General features: G+C 44.3%; 1 protein-coding gene across 3 annotated transcripts in view; it reads right to left on the minus strand.

Moving 5' to 3' along the window:
- COASY (Coenzyme A synthase) overlaps positions 1-16,593 on the minus strand; it is a 194,725-nt gene that overhangs the window by 119,545 nt on the left and 58,587 nt on the right. For all 3 annotated transcript variants that reach the window (XM_078645376.1, XM_078645375.1, XM_078645377.1), the window contains one exon: positions 15,844-16,523. In XM_078645376.1, the coding sequence (XP_078501502.1) occupies positions 15,844-16,501 (658 nt within the window). In that variant the 5' untranslated portion in view covers positions 16,502-16,523. The remainder of the gene's footprint in view (positions 1-15,843; positions 16,524-16,593) is intronic.

Genomic DNA, 16,593 nt, shown 5'->3' on the forward strand with positions numbered 1-16,593 from the left:
TGTTTCCTCCACCTAGTCTATTCAATTGTTTATGACGAAAAATAACATGAAATGTATATGAAACATATTCTATCACAAGCGTCACATCTTGGAGGAGTCTTGCACCTCGGGAACTTTCATCATTAATATGTTTCAGTCATTCTTGAAAATTCATCTATATTACTACAAGTATTCCCAGGACGGTCAGGAATTATGTTCCATTTAATAATACACACTTAAAACTAGATATTAGTGTAAGTCTATTTCAACATGTGTAAAAGCTATCTTATATATCTATCGTCTGACTACAATACAGAAAATACATTTCTTATTCTCTGTGTTGATTATATTTTCACAACAATACTGCCACTAATCATTGCAACTTTGAACACCATTTGCAATATGTGGCTCTGCCTTGTTTATACTCCTGTTGACAATTCAAATCCTGGAACCACACATTTCCGTGCCATCGCAATTACTACGGTTGTCTTCAAAGGCTCATCCGGGCAAGTCCTTTTTTAACCCCCTCTACCTGTCAGTGACGGTATATTTTATCCCGTTTTTTTCCACCACTTCATTGTAGATAACATTGAAATATTCTTCACCTTCAACTCTTTCAGATTCACTTCTTGCTACTGAGTTCACCAGCCTTTCTGCTATGTGAAACCTATTGAATTATTTTGATTGACACCCAACACTGCTGTGATGAGGCTCCGGAAAATGTTCTTGGGGTCACGGACTCTAAAGTTCAATTGGTTAACATAGGCACATTAATATTATTGGCTGAGCAAGTCTTTGTACGCGTCGTAAAGAGAGGGGGGGGGGATATGCATTTATTTAGTAATGGTAAAGAAGACCTGGCAGAATTTGACCGACGGCTGCAATGGCTTCCAAGGGTACTAATTACATTAGTGGTGGTGGGATGCACACCTCTTTTTGTTTTGTGTACTTCATTATCTAACCATAATTAACTGCTTCAGATACATGTTGGCGTGCATGCTGGATTCGCGCTCCGTCCAGTTGCGCTGGCAATATGAAACGGACACACGACAATGGTACTAAAACATACTTTCTCACACCCATGGGAGGGTATGGTTTGAGTGAATGAAGGTGACTCCTGATCAAGTGTGATGCTTGAACATGGACATCTCCTGTTGAAGAAACCCATCTTCCACAATCCACATTATAAACTAACATTGTTTGGATTTGAACCACGAGCAAAAGTCCGACTGGTAGTTGTCCTGCTGAATGTAGGTTTCACTAGAATGCTGGAGTTGTATAAAGATATTTATTATGTAGAACTTAAAATAGTCAACAAGTTCTGGGATCAGCATCAATTAGAACTTTTGTGCGCAATAAGAAAAAAGTGGAATAGTGGAGGCGTGGCTTTGGCACCACCAATGATGGCTGCAAGAGAGGAAAGTTCTGCCGCAGAAACACCTATGAGCGCCTTGGTGCAGGATTTTAACACGTTTTTAAAGAATTTCAATATTTGAGTGCCAGTGGAACACCACAGGATGCCTGGAAGCTTTTTTTCTTCAGACTGAACTGTTTTATCGCTTCTGTTTTCTCGTCTAGACTGCAACTTCGACTGCAGCCGCCGTTATGGCGTCTCCTCTGCCGAGAAGTGACGTCAAAATGGTGCGCAATACACAAAGGTGAATCCTTCATTCATAGCTCATCCTGATATTTGCTTCTTCAAGCTGCTATCTTCATTTGGGAAATTACTTGCAAGGATGCTTTAATTTAAAAGACCAATATTATTTTTGCTGGCCCCAACTGCATCTTTTTGTGGTAATTGAATTGCTTAAGACTCCCTGGTGTCTTGGAATTATAACTTTTTCACTATAGATACTGCCACACAAACAATTTGCTTTATTGCCCCAATTAATATACATTTGGCTGCCACTCTTAATTGCAGACGCTCTCTTTTACTGTGCTGTTTAGCTGCAGAGGTATTTCATCTTCATCAAGGTACATTCTCCTGATATTTTGCCTCTATCCTTTCTTTACAGCAACAAATGAAAACCAATCAATCAATCAATGCATTTATATAGCGCACTACTCACCCAGAGGGTCTCAAGGCGCTAGGGGGGGGGGGGAGGGGGTCCGCTACTGCTCGAACAGCCAGGTCTTGAGTTGCTTCCTGAAGGCGAGGTGGTCCTGGGTCAGGCGGAGGTGGTTCGGGAGGGAGTTCCATGTCTTGGCGGCGAGGTAGGAGAAGGACCGTCCCCCTGTGGTGGCTCTTCGGATGCGGGGGACGGCGGCGAGGGCGTGGCTGGTCGATCGAAGCTGGCATTTGGGAGCGTAGAAGTTGAGGCGGCTGTTGAGGTATCCTGGGCCCTGGTTGTGTAGGGCTTTGTGTGCGTGGGTGAGGAGTCGGAAGGTGATTCTCTTGTTGACCGGGAGCCAGTGCAGGTCTCTCAGGTGTCCGGAGATGTGGTTGCGACGGGGGATGTCCAGGATGAGTCGTGCTGAGGCGTTCTGGATCCGCTGGAGTCTCTTCTGGAGTTTGGCGGTGGTTCCGGCGTAGAGGGAGTTGCCGTAGTCCAGACGGCTGGTGACGAGGGCCTGGGTGACCGTCTTCCTGGTCTCGGTGGGGATCTCAAGGTGAGCTCTGCTTCTTTACTATATTGGCTGTTATTTTCACTTGACTATTTTTGTGATATAAAATATCCTATTTCTGATGGCAGCGTTTGGTGTGCTTGTTCCTCTGGATATCTGGCAAGTCCTTTCGAGCTACAGTCTGTTGCACAAGAGGTGTCCTTTTGAGTTAATATCTTGCATGGGTCGATAAAAAAAAAAATAGTTTGTTTTCACGCCTAAATCTACTTCTGCTTAAAGTATATGCTAAATTTACAAGAACTCGATGGATAAAATGAGTTCTTCTCCTGAAATGACGAGTTCTACTAATCCTCATGAGCTGTCCATGTTGATGTTGAACAAAGCATAGTTACCCCCACTTAGCCGCTAAGCGCTTAAAACATGATCCTCCTTCACCCGAAAAATCTATCTTCCCTCTCTCTAGAGATATTGTTTAAGGAAATACTAGCACTGTGTCTTTTTGTTGCGGAGACTAACAAATTCATTTCCATTTTGATGAGAAATGGACTTTTATGGAGAACCGTAGATCTTTGGTGGAGTAGAAGATTTTGTGGACTTACACAATGAAAAAATAAAATTGTTCCAACTAAAGAAGCATAAAGAGTATTTGGAGGACAGGAATAGCTGGAATAATCGCCACTTTTAAAGTTTTCCTGAGTGGACGGAGGGCAATGACCCAGTCTCTTTCTTAATATAGTTTTCCCCCCAAAGGTGTTGGACTTACCATCTCCGACCTCGCTTAATATCCAAATAGCTCATTGCTTGGGTCCTCGCCTCTCTTCCTCATCTGCTAAACCAAGAGGAGTTATAGTCCTATTCCAGGAATTTAATGACTTATTGAAGGGTCTTACTGCTACCAAGTCTAAACAGCAGCTGACTTGGTCTCGTAAAAGTATTTTCTTGTTGCAAGAGGCTTCTAACGCCACTGCTGCCATATGCAAAGAATTTCTCAATCTCTGACCCGCCTTAGGGGCCCATTAAGGTCTTTTCCATCCTTGCAGCTTCAAAGTGACTTAACAAACAAGACCCTTCATTGGATGACCCAGCTGAACTTAAAAAGCTTATTAATGCTAATACATTGGACACCATGATATAGCTGGCTTTAACTACTAATGGAGCCAACTTAGGAAAACTGTTTGGTATTATGAAGGGAAAAATAAAGCAGACAAATTACTAGCGGATTATTTGAAAATAGGAAAAAAAGTACATACGATTGACTCGTTGTTAACCCCATAGGGACGCTCGTTCACAAATCATCAAGATGTATAGGGGGAATTTCAGTTTTATAAATCTTTATATACACCCTTGCATGCTTGTGATTGGTGAATATGGTTAATTTGTCCCGCCTTTTGCTGTTTTTGACCCTCACAGCAGACAGCCTGTTACATGTGTTCTTCATTTTTTTAATTTAGGTTCCTTTGTCACACTATTTTCTTTTGTGTTTGACTTTAGAGCTCACTACCGCCTTGGCAGCAGAAAGCACGTAAAGAAGGCTGCAGGGGAACACTGTGTCACTCTGTGCTGCCTCCTCACTGCCCCGCAACAAAAGCTCTGTGTGATGGTTGCTCAGCCACAAAGGTCATTTCTCTCCTCCTCGAGCATAAAATCAGTAAGGTCAAGTAGACTGCCAGTTAGCATCAGGAGAGAGGTGTTCTAAGGCTTTGCTTGGCAGTGCCTTCCTGGACTATTCCGGACTCTTGCCAGGAACCACTGCGGTGATCGTTTCTCTTTTCCTGACACAAAGCTCACCATACAGTCCCTGTATTTAGATTTATACTGCCTGGCGTTTTAGTCATCAGTGTGCTTCCAATCAGATTCTTCAGGTTTCTAGGGTGCAAACTAGTAACAACCTGTGGTACTGCACCCTTTCCCAGCTTATTGGATTTTCTATTACTGCTTAGGCTACTGCTGGGAGTCTGAGACTCCCTTGTGCCCGGCAGAGAAGAACACCCCCTTGCGATTTATTTGGTGTCATGAGACTGCAACCGACACTAGAAAAGGACTAATGCCTAAACTTGCAGCTCTAGAAAAAGGAGCGTAGTGAGAGTGCCGGTTTTGTTTTAGCTTGCCGGAAACCACTGCAGTAAACGTTTCTCTTTTCCTGATACAATGCTCACCAAACAGTATAAGTATTTCATTTTAAACTGCGTGGCCCTTGTGTGGTAGAGAACACATTGAAATGTTAAACTGTGGCTTGCAGTGAGCTAAGGAAAGAATACGTTATTTTATTTTGCATTTGAGAAGGTTTGCCAATGCAAGTTTTTTTTTTTTTTTTTACTCATCTGTGTGCTTGCAATCTGCTTCTTCAGCATTGCATGGTGCAGTACCTTATGTGGCTACTAGAGGTAGAGGGGGACACCTAGTAACATCCTGTGGTTCTGCAACCTTTACCTGCTTCGTGGATTTTCTTGTATTGCTTATGCTACTGCTGGGAGTCCGAGACTCACTTGTGGCAAGCACAATAGAACAGTTGTGGCAAGTGTATGCACTGTGGTCGTCATTCCAACAAGGAGGATTTTCTTGTTTTTGTTTGAAGGAACCTGTATGTCTCCACATTCCCTACATAGCCGACGCTAACACAATAACACCAGCCTGACGGGTGCAGGGTAAATGTTTTTCAGGGCTTCGTAATTTAATAGATGTAACCAGAATCAGACCCTAATCCCGTCCCCCTGCCGACAGTCAGCTCGTCACCCCCCTTCTCTGTCTGCTTTTGTTCTGCGTTAGCCCCTTTCTCTGCCTGACCTTTTTAGGTCTCGTCCTTTTCCATTGCGAAGCAATGGGAAATGGGGGAGAATTCATGTGCTCCATCGGATAGTCAAACCACCACTTTTTTCCGTGGCGTTTTCTTCGAGTGCACGTACAGGCACGCGCATTTGGCCCATACACTTTCATGGCCATCTGTTCCTGTTCCTAATGGCCCTCCCCCAGCACAGAGCGCGCATCGCGGCCGCACAGCACATCAAAGGGCTTCGCCCAGCGTGTGCTCTGCGGCTTCTCGGCTTCTCCTCCCCTAACTTCCTTGCATTTCTCCTCCCCCTCCCCAGCCAGCTTCCCCCAGGCCAGAAAAGTACATTGTCATCACACTGTTTGTTTCATTCAGTTCGTTACCTCCTTTATGCTGTCTATACATAAAACAAACGTATTTGCTACTTTTTACCAGTCTTGGTAAAGCCAACAGGTCCAGCATAAAAGCATTTGTGAATGCAGCTAAATGATTTGCCTACATGGGCTACCAGCTGCGATACAACGGAAGCACAGTGAATCACACATGCTTTCATCCATCCCCAGAGCACTCTGATCTTTAATTGGCAATCTGTAGCAACATGTAAAACCTGTAAAGATTTACAGAATACTATGATTGGACATTAGGGCCGAGAACATACCCTATTTATTAATTGCACGGCACTTTTAATTAAATTACGAGTTATCCTCTAATCAAACGTGGCCACAGGAGTTCTCTTTTAATGCTTTTCTCACTAAACAGTTACCTTTCTGTCTCTCGCACCTTTTTCTGTTCGTCTTTCTTGCTCAAAGTTAGTCTTCTTGGCTTAATTGCTTTAAATTGACGCCCCCTTTATGATTCTCATTTTCGCTGTCGCTCTGTTAGTCAACATTATGCGTCCCTTGATCTCTCTTCTCTTTTTTTGCTCTCCTCTTCCTTGCTCCATTTTACTTCCTCGTTCGCTTTTCCCCTCTTCCCTGAATACCTCATCTCCTTTTCTATCCCTCTCTTCCTGGGCACCCCTGGTAGAAAACTGACTTTTGTTCTAATTCATTGCCCGTGGTCAGGCCCGTGTAATATATCCTGTTCTCAGACAGACCTGGACTTCTTTTTCCCGCTGCCTCCTACCTTCGCCTCTGACTGTGAGACTGCATCCCAGACGTTTGCATTCGTCTTAAAATGTTCAATGTGCTTCTTTATTTAAATAAACTTTATTAATCTGTTGATATGCACGTTCCTAAGCAGTCACTGTCACCCTAGAATTTTTAAACAGCTCGTGCTACCACGTAATTCATAAAAGAAGGAAGATCGATAAATTCATTCAAAACTGACCCAGAACATAGCGTTCAGCTATACCCAGCCTTAACCAACGCAAACATTCTGCCGTCAGCACAATCACTACATCAGCAGGACACACAATGACAGTCAGAGGAGCCGGAATAGCTAACGTCATTTGCATGGTGTCGCAAATTCATCATTCCTTCAATCAACTCACCGGACCCCCCCCCCCACAAGCACTCCCTCCCCGCACCTCTTGTGTCCCCACAGGGAGGAGCAGTGCAAGCTTCCCTCACACACAGAGCAGGTACAGCACAGGCAGCTACAGTGCAAGCTTCCCTCACACACGGAGCAGGTACAGCACAGGCAGCAACAGTGCAAGCTTCCCTCACACACAGAGCAGGTACAGCACAGGCAGCAACAGTGCAAGCTTCCCTCACACACAGAGCAGGTACAGCACAGGCAGCAACAGTGCAAGCTTCCCTCACACACAGAGCAGGTACAGCACAGGCAGCTACAGTGCAAGCTTCCCTCACACACTGAGCAGGTACAGAACAGGCGGCAGCAGTGCAAGCTTCCTCACACACAGAGCAGGGACAGCAGCAGTGCAAGCTTCCCTCACACACAGAGTAGGTACAGCACAGGCGGCAGCAGTGCAAGCTTCCCTCACACACAGAGCAGGTACAGCACAGGCGGCAGCAGTGCAAGCTTCCCTCACACACAGAACAGGTACAGCACAGGCTGCATCAGTGCAAGCTTCCCTCACACACAGAGCAGGTACAGCACAGGCGGCAGCAGTGCAGTACAGGCAGCAGCATTGCAAGCTTCCCTCACACACAGAAAAGGTACAGCACAGGCAGTAGCAGTGCAAACTTCCCTCACACACAGAACAGGTACAGCACCGGCAGCAGCAGTGCAAGCTTCCCTCACACACAGAGCAGGTACAGCACAGACAGCAACAGTGCAAACTTCCCTCACACATAGAACAGGTAAAGCACAGGCAGCAGCAGTGCAAGCTTCCCTCACACACAGAACTGGTAGAGCACAGGTGGCAGCAGTGCAAGCTTCCCTCACACACGGAACAGGTACAGCACAGGTGGCAGCAGTGCAAGCTTCCCTCACACATGGAACAGGTAGAGCACAGGCGGCAGCAGTGCAAGCTTCCCACACACACAGAGCAGGTAGAGCACAGGCGGCAGCAGTGCAAGCTTCCCTCACACTCAGAGCAAGTACAGCACAGGCGGCAGCAGTGCAAGCTTCCCTCACACACGGAACAGGTACAGCACAGGCGGCAGCAGTGCAAGCTTCCTCACACACAGAGCAGGGACAGCACAGGCAGCAGCAGTGCAAGCTTCCCTCACACACAGAGCAGGTACAGCACAGACAGCAACAGTGCAAACTTCCCTCACACATAGAACAGGTAAAGCACAGGCAGCAGCAGTGCAAGCTTCCCTCACACACAGAACTGGTAGAGCACAGGCGGCAGCAGTGCAAGCTTCCCTCACACACGGAACAGGTACAGCACAGGCGGCAGCAGTGCAAGCTTCCCTCACACACGGAACAGGTAGAGCACAGGCGGCAGCAGTGCAAGCTTCCCACACACACAGAGCAGGTAGAGCACAGGCGGCAGCAGTGCAAGCTTCCCTCACACTCAGAGCAAGTACAGCACAGGCGGCAGCAGTGCAAGCTTCCCTCACACACGGAACAGGTACAGCACAGGCGGCAGCAGTGCAAGCATCCTCACACACAGAGCAGGGACAGCACAGGCAGCAGCAGTGCAAGCTTCCCTCACACACAGAGCAGGTACAGCACAGGCGGCAGCAGTGCAAGCTTCCCTCACACACAGAGCAGGTACAGCACAGGCGGCAGCAGTGCAAGCTTCCCTCACACACAGAACAGGTACAGCACAGGCGGCAGCAGTGCAAGCTTCCCTCACACACAGAGCAGGTACAGCACAGGCAGCAGCAGTGCAAGCTTCCCTCACACACAGAGCAGGTACAGCACAGAAAGAAGGGGAAGGGGTTAAGTCAACAAGGACTACAGGTAGAAAGGGCGTGTTTTATGCACCGCTTGCAGGTTGTCAAAACACATAAATTGAAGGCATTGTCATTTAGAATGCCAGTAGCTCTCAAAATCTCGCAAATACGAGACCTATTGCATTGCAAATGCTTGTTTTCACTGCCGCTCCATGGGGGGGGGGGGGGGAGGGGGCCTTTCAATCCCACTCGCCGCCCGGGTATGTCTTTCTGACTTTCTATTTTTCACATTTACAGTCCACACTCATCTGATTCTGTGCGTACATTTTTTGCTGCCTCTCTCTAATCTCCACTGCTCCTTGGAAGCCGCATTCACTGTGTGCAGAAGTATTTGGGCATAAAGTCAGTGTGTGATTAGACCTTGCACAGTCTGCTTCCGGTCCAGCTTCCCCTTTCTCTGCCTGTCCATCTATTTTCACTGCCGCTCCGTGGAGGGCCATTGCAAAGGTTAAATTGTAATCTTTCAGTTGCTTATTGCTGTATTTGGGAGTTTAAATTGTGCTAAAAGTTGAAACATTTGCCAAAACAGGGCTAACGCATAACAATTATACAATAATTACATATTATCACAATACCTGCATTAATATCCCACACAATTTTCCTTTCTTGCTCAACAATTTAGTCAACCCTGCCGCATAATTCCATTACCCTACATTACACAACTCGTTTCATATGTGTACTTATTTTGGGAGTTTTTTTTACCTCGTTCACAGGACATGGGTAAAAATTGGAGATTGCATAGGCTTATAAGATTAAAACTTGCGCCTGCAAGCACACTTTTCCGTCACGTGAGTCCTTGTGACGCAATTACACTAGGTTCACTCTTAGCCTGGTCTGAAGGACTCTAGAAGCTGCCGTATTTCTGTATTAACAGAGAGTGCTCTAGAACCTGCATGCTTCCATTTGTGTGTTTGAGAGCGCTAGATCAAAAGCACTCTAGAACTAGCAGTATTGTGGTGTGCTTGAGAAAGTATGTGTAATAATGAGCACTCTGGAACATACAGTACTGCTGCCTATGTGCTTTGGAAAGCTAATGTTCATCCCACATTCTCTACTCTTCTGCCTGTGCTTCATCACCAGAGTCCTGTTTAGCTATATGCCATTTGCTTCTGTTTGTTTTCTAGAATCGGTACATTTTCTGCTTAGGTCGTGTGTAGGAATGTTTCTGTCGTCAACCGCCTTGTGTGCTTGGAGCAGATACCATAACATGCCCTCGGCTGCAGTAGGGAGCAGCCTCTTCGGGGCATCTTCATAGGAGAGAGACTGATTGCAACTTTTAAAATCGTTTACATATATGGCAGCGATAAAGTGTGGCTGACATTAATTTGGCAGCTAGTGTACTTAAATACCATCTGTTTTTATGCAATATCAGATCTGATGTCCTGTATCTTTCTTCATTTAACCCACAAACCTCCCCTTCTTCAGAGCCCCACCCCCACTGTCTAGAATTACTTCTCCGTGACGAGCAGTAATATTTTAGCTGTCACCCGCCTTGTGTGTTCATTGTGCTGTTACTGAAGAGTCTCTGTCTGCCTGCCATTTAAATGGCCTACTTAATGGAAAGTATCAATTAGCACGGAGCACTCACATAAAATCCCTGAATGTTGATTCTGGTAGTAGCTGCCACATTGGCTTTGAGATTGTGAATTCAACGTACACAGATCTAAATTGATTCATCTAAGGACAATAACGAGTGAGCAACATCAGGGACGGCTGTCTGTTCCATATCAAATATTACCCTAGTTACCATTCCCTTTTATAAGCAGGGCATGCCGGAGCATTGCAATGAATGCAGACTACGTGTTCGTACATCTCCCTGCTATTACAATCAACATAGTTTCACTCAATGCCCACACTTCCACGCAACACAATTCAACTACACACATTCCATCCTACACCACATAATTCAACAAACCACATAATTCAACTCAACAACACATCCCACCACATACATCCAATCTACACATCATGCCACACAATTCAACAATATACCACATAAATAAACTCCACTTCAAACCACTGGACAGCACTAAATAGCAATCCACATAATTACACCCATTTCATAGCAAAACTCATGGTTAAAAGACATGTCATTTACAACGCCAATAACTCCAACAGATGCGAGACCTATTACATTGCAAATGCGTGTTCTCATTGTGGCTAGGAATGGAAAAAGCTTTTCTTATTCCCTTTTCTTTAAAAGAAGTATTATCGTTCTCCTCCAAGATTTGAATTCTTAACTCTCTCATCTTAAATTATACGGTTTTATTAATTAAATCTATGTTTTTTCCACTTATTACAATTCTTACTCAGTTCCTGAATATGCCAATATGGTATAATAAATGTATACTATTCTGGGTGATTTTAACTTCCATTTAGATTTAGAGGCCATAGATTCAAAGGATACGCTAGCACTTGTAGAGGGTCTAGCTGCATGTGGATTTGACCAATTGGTCAACGGCCCTACACAACTGGCCTCCCATACGCTGGATGTCATTTTCTCTAATGATGCTAGACTTAGGACTGGCACCCCTATTCCCCTTTCTTGGTCCGACCATCTGGCAGTTCCCTTTCATTTTAAAGCAAATTCCAATCTAGGCAATAAACCAAAAACTGATGTTTGGTCCACAAGAAGGAACTATAAAACTATAAATGATAACACTCTTTCACCTTTTATGAATGATCTTAGGTGTCCTTCCCTGGAGGATCCAAATAAGGCTGCTTCTGACCTCTCTAATGCCCTAGCCACTGCCATAGACTCTCTTGCCCCGGCCAAACGACATTACTCAGCCCGAAAGAGCCCCTCTCAGCCTTGGTTTTCAGACCGCTTAAAAACCATGCGTCAGAAATGTCGGCAACAAGAAAGGTCCTGGACTGTTCATCCTGATCCACGGGGGAAAGCCTTGCATAAATCCCTTCTTAGAGACTATAAGAAGGCGATAATGGAAGAAAAAAGGCATTATTTTACTTACCTAACTACATCCCTAAAATCCCCATGAGACCTTTTTAACATTATCGACACTCTCTCGGCGCCCAGACCGGCTGACCCTACCATCGAAACCCAGGAACTTTGTAATAACCTAGCGAGTTTCTTCCATGATAAAATTGCTGAGATCTACAGTGCGCTTGAAATTAGAAATCAAGAGCTAAATGCTGAGGCACTAGGATCTTCTCTTTCAATCTCTGATAGAAATGAAAAGACTGATGTTTTGCCTAAACCATCGCTCACATGTTTTCCCCCTCTGTCTCTAGAAGATCCTAATCTTTTACTGGACGCCACAAAGTCCTGCTCGCCTCTTGACCCCTGCCCATTAAAAATCTTAAAAACTTGCAGAGGGTCAGTGCTTCCCCCTTTATTGGAAGTCATGAACTTGGCAATCCGAGAGGGTATTTTTCCCTCTTCCTGGAAAACCGCCATTGTTAGGCCTTTACTTAAAAAACCCTCCCTAGACCCAGGGATCCTGAAGAACTACCGTCCTATCTCCTTACTCCCGGCCCCAGCCAAGATTATGGAATCTTATATAAATCAAAATCTGTCCACTTTCATTGAAAATTCCAACATGCTTGACAGCTCCCAGCACGGCTTTCGATCAGCACACAGCACCGAGTCTGCTCTCACTGTTGTGACAAACAAAATTCGATCTGAGGTTGACAAGGGACACCCTTCGCTGCTTGTGTTATTAGATCTCACAGCAGCTTTTGACACCTTGTCCCCGTCAATACTGATCTCCAGGCTCAAGGACATCGGATTAGGAGGCTCTGCCCTTAGTTTACTCTCCTCCTTTCTCCATCACAGGGAGCAGAGAGTAAAATTGGGCAACTTCCTCTCCGATCCCCAAAAGGTGCAATGTGGGGATCATCAGGGCTCCTCATTGAGCCCTCTACTGTTTAACATCTATGTTACCCCACTTGCACAGGTGGTAAGATCCTTTGGCCTGGATGTGCTATCGTATGCTGATGACACACAGATCCTGGTATCCATCACCCAGCCAGTTTGTGAGATTGCTCCCAAGTTTAGAGCCTGTATGGAAGCAGTCTCCAAATGGATGACGTGTAATTTTTTTTAATTAAACGGCGAAAAAACCGAAGTTATGGTCTTCGGAGGGAGCCAAGATCTCTGGTCGAAGGATTGGTGGCCTACGTCCCTGGGAGATTGTCCGACCCCCACTCCTATTGCTAAGAAACTTGGAGTACAAATCGATCCTGCCCTTTCTTTTGACCCCCAGGTAAATAGGACAGTGGTAACTTGTTGTGGCACCATTAGAATTTTAAAGAAAATTGCCCCTTACCTGTCCTTGGCAGCCCGGAAACAAGCAACAGCTGGCCTAGTACTATTGAGGCTGGATTATTGTAATGCCCTTTATGGTGGCATCAATAAAGGTTCTATCCATCGCCTCCAAATGGTAAAAAATGCGGCAGCCAGATTGGTCTTAAGCCTTCCTAGGAGAGCATCTGTAACAATGGCCAGAAGGGACCTTCACTGGCTTCCGATTCCATCTAGGATCTCTTTCAAAATTCCCTGTCTGGCCCATGGTGCTATCCATGGCACAGGATCTGAAGGCATTAGATCTCTCTTGTGTGCCTCCACCCCCATTAGAACTCTTCGTTCATCTTCGAAGAATAGGCTTGTGGTTCCTAGATTTGCTAAGGTTAGATGGGGAGGTAGAGCCTTTTCCACCTTGGCACCCAAGCTGTGGAACCTCCTCCCCCTTGAGCTTACCAGTCAATCATCCTTAGCAATATTTAAAAAACTATTAAGACCTGGCTTTTCTCTCAGGCATATTAGGCTCTTGCTCTCCCAATGGCCTTCTGGTCTAGTTATCTGGAATCTGGATTTTCATGTCTGTCTGTATTGCGCCTTGATGCCCCTTGGGGCTAAGTTTTGCGCGGTATAAAAATGCCATTCATTCATTCATAAACATTAATAATAGGCCATTCTTCTGGCGTGCTTCGAAAGATAAGGCCTCAAGTAGATTAATCAATTGTTTGCTACAATTTCTTTTCCCCAATTTAGACATACATATCATTGGCCCCAGTATTTTTAAAGTCCATTTTTGTAGCTCATGAATGCTATTTTAGATATGTATTTCTCTTTACAACATTCCCCTTTTCCTATTCCTCTTTCATCTGATTTCACCAATTTTATAAAGACATGTTCTAGGGCGTCTGCTATTTTGAAATGTCTTTCCCTCTTAGCTCCCTCTCGAACCAAATCTAAGGTTGAGCTATAATGGGGAAAAGATTTAATATTGAATTGGGATGTCTCTTTTTGGAATAACGTTTGGACACAAGTTTACAGAACCTCTAGATCAGCCAGTAGCATTCAATCCCAGTATTTCCTTTCTTATGGACTATATTTTACCCCTGTACAATGCTTGAAATGTTAATCAGATACATCATCTCAATGCTGGTCTTGTGCGTTTCCTATGAGTAGCCTTATGCATATGCTGTTTAGTTGTCCTCATACACTTTCCTTCTGGCATAGGGTTTGGTCCCATAACAAGAATTTTTTAACCTTCAGTACCCTGTCTACATTATTTATATGTTTTTAGCTACTTTAACTAATGAGCTTATCCCGTCCTTTCCTAAAAGTCATTTACTAGATATTTTACTAGCAATTGCTTTTAAGCAAATTACTTTTAATTGGAAATCATCTAAACTATCCTTAAAGGTGTGGTAGGACTGTGCTTGTTCACAGCATAAATTGGATACTATTTATATTAATCAATGCTCATTCTCTCATAATGTCCAACTGTTCTGGTTACCTCTAACCACGTTTATAATTTGGATCAGTAATGATGTTTCAACCACAAGTGCTACATTATCTGAAGATTTTCAAACACCATGAATATTTTAACTCTCTGTTCTTCATCCTTAATTTAACGTACTATTAATTCTCTGGTTGTATGCTCTTGTTTTTTCGCTAGGATAGTTGATTAGAACGTTATTCTTGTGTTCTCTAAGTCACATATATAATTTTTTTATGATTCCCCTTCCTCTCCTTATAATTATAAAGACTTTAATGTTTCTTCCAATGTTCTTGTGCAGTATACATACTGATGCTTTTTCTTTATAATATCAATAATATTCATTCAGTGCTGTACACCGTTGCATTAAATAAAGTCTTTTAAACACAAAAAAGGATGGATTATTTTAGTATAGTAGCTAAGGTCTAGAGCATCAAGGAGGAGTCAATATTGGTATTGGTGAAGTTAGTGCATTCATACTACGTGGTGGGGCTGACATGCTACAATTTATAAGTGCATCAAGCTGTTAAAGAATTTTCTGCTGTGGTTCATCAAAAGGGACTGAAGATAAAGCTGGATACTAAATGCTTTTATACTGGATGGGTTCTAGGCGGGTACTGTAGAGAGGTCGACATTGGGGTTTGCATTTGGGAAGAGACTTTTGTTTGATTCTATAAATCTCCTAGTGAAGAGATGCGTGGATGTGGTAGGAGGATAAGGACATTTTAGACAGTTGGAAAGTGACTGCTTGGTTTATTCAAATACGTGCCACTAAGACATCAAGGGGCAGGAGTCTTGAAGTATGCAGTGGATCATTAACAAACTAAGCAAGAAGGGATGTTCTTCCCAGCAACCATGTTGTTCTAACTTATTGACAGTTACATAAGTAAGGCACTGCTAACTTATATTGCAATAATGGAACTGAAGGCCACCACGAAGCTGAAAGATTCAGTGACTTCTTTCAGCCATTTGGCTCTCGTTTAGTGGGTGATCTGACCAGTATTCCACTGGGGGGGGGAGGCGCAGTGGCTGTTTTGAACTTCCACCCCAGCCCTTCCTTAATATGGATCAATCCTACAAAGGGTTTATGTCAAGCTACCAGATGAAGAAAAACATTTCCAACCATGCCAATAGCAATAGCTACAAAAAAGAAAATATGCTTTTGATGCAGTTTGCTCACACCACACATCTGGACTACAAAACACCTGCTGACATTAGGGAAATGCTAAATGCTTACTTATACTAACTGAAATGTAGTCCCAAAGTACTACTAACAAATGCATACCAAGCCATGAACCAACTCTCCTTATATATGTGAGGATCAATCCAAGGCTATAAGGACAAATTCTCTTATTTGAAATGTTTTCTGAATCTACCTTACCCTCATATTACATTGTGGGACATTAACATGCAAACTTATCAGCAACACCAAGGTCAGTCATTGTTGATTCTTGGGAACAAGATTATGACTCACTTTTAAGAAGATCACGATCCGATAAGCCTATGAGGAGCCGGCTTTCTGCTAAAAGGCACGAGACACTCAGAAAGATCTTGTGAGCATTGTGCAGTCTATCAAAGGTGCCACCCACCACCACATCACTGTAACTCTTCACCTCGGAACTGGTATCCTCTACCTCTTCTATATCGGTGTCTTCATCCGGCCTGCTGTACTCAGGATACAATAACACTGATATTAGGTTAGGTTTACAGCTGTAACAGCTAGTGGCATAACGCTCCAAGCGTTGTTTTACTGGGTTATATTGCCCACCATCACTGGTCTGAAAGTCTGTAAGAACGACCTCTGGAGGGTGAGATAGGTTCTGAACAGAGGACAGGGGATGCTGGTTCACATTCTGGTTCCGGATATTGGTGAGAAGGACTCGAACGTCCAAGTGGCTGTGGACATTAGCATCAAAGTAGACCTTCCGGATGAGGTTGCACACCTCGTGCGTTGCAGTGATGTAGGCAGACCTGGGCTGGGTGGAGCCTGTGAAGCTAAGGCCTGGTTGCAGATGGACATAAAGTGTATCCTGCACGATCCTGGCAGCCGATGACAGAATGGGTACGATTCGTTGCGACAAACTGGAGAGTGGAGATGTCAGCACCAGAACCCCAGAACGAAACACTGACATTCTGAGTACACTGGACTTATTTCTGGAAACGGAAGCACAAAGACAAAAGACATAAATGCACTGACAATACAAAAATTAAAGTCAAAGCAAAA

This window comes from Lissotriton helveticus, chromosome 5_1 (assembly GCF_964261635.1).
Source record: "Lissotriton helveticus chromosome 5_1, aLisHel1.1, whole genome shotgun sequence".
Lineage (NCBI taxonomy): Eukaryota > Metazoa > Chordata > Amphibia > Caudata > Salamandridae > Lissotriton > Lissotriton helveticus.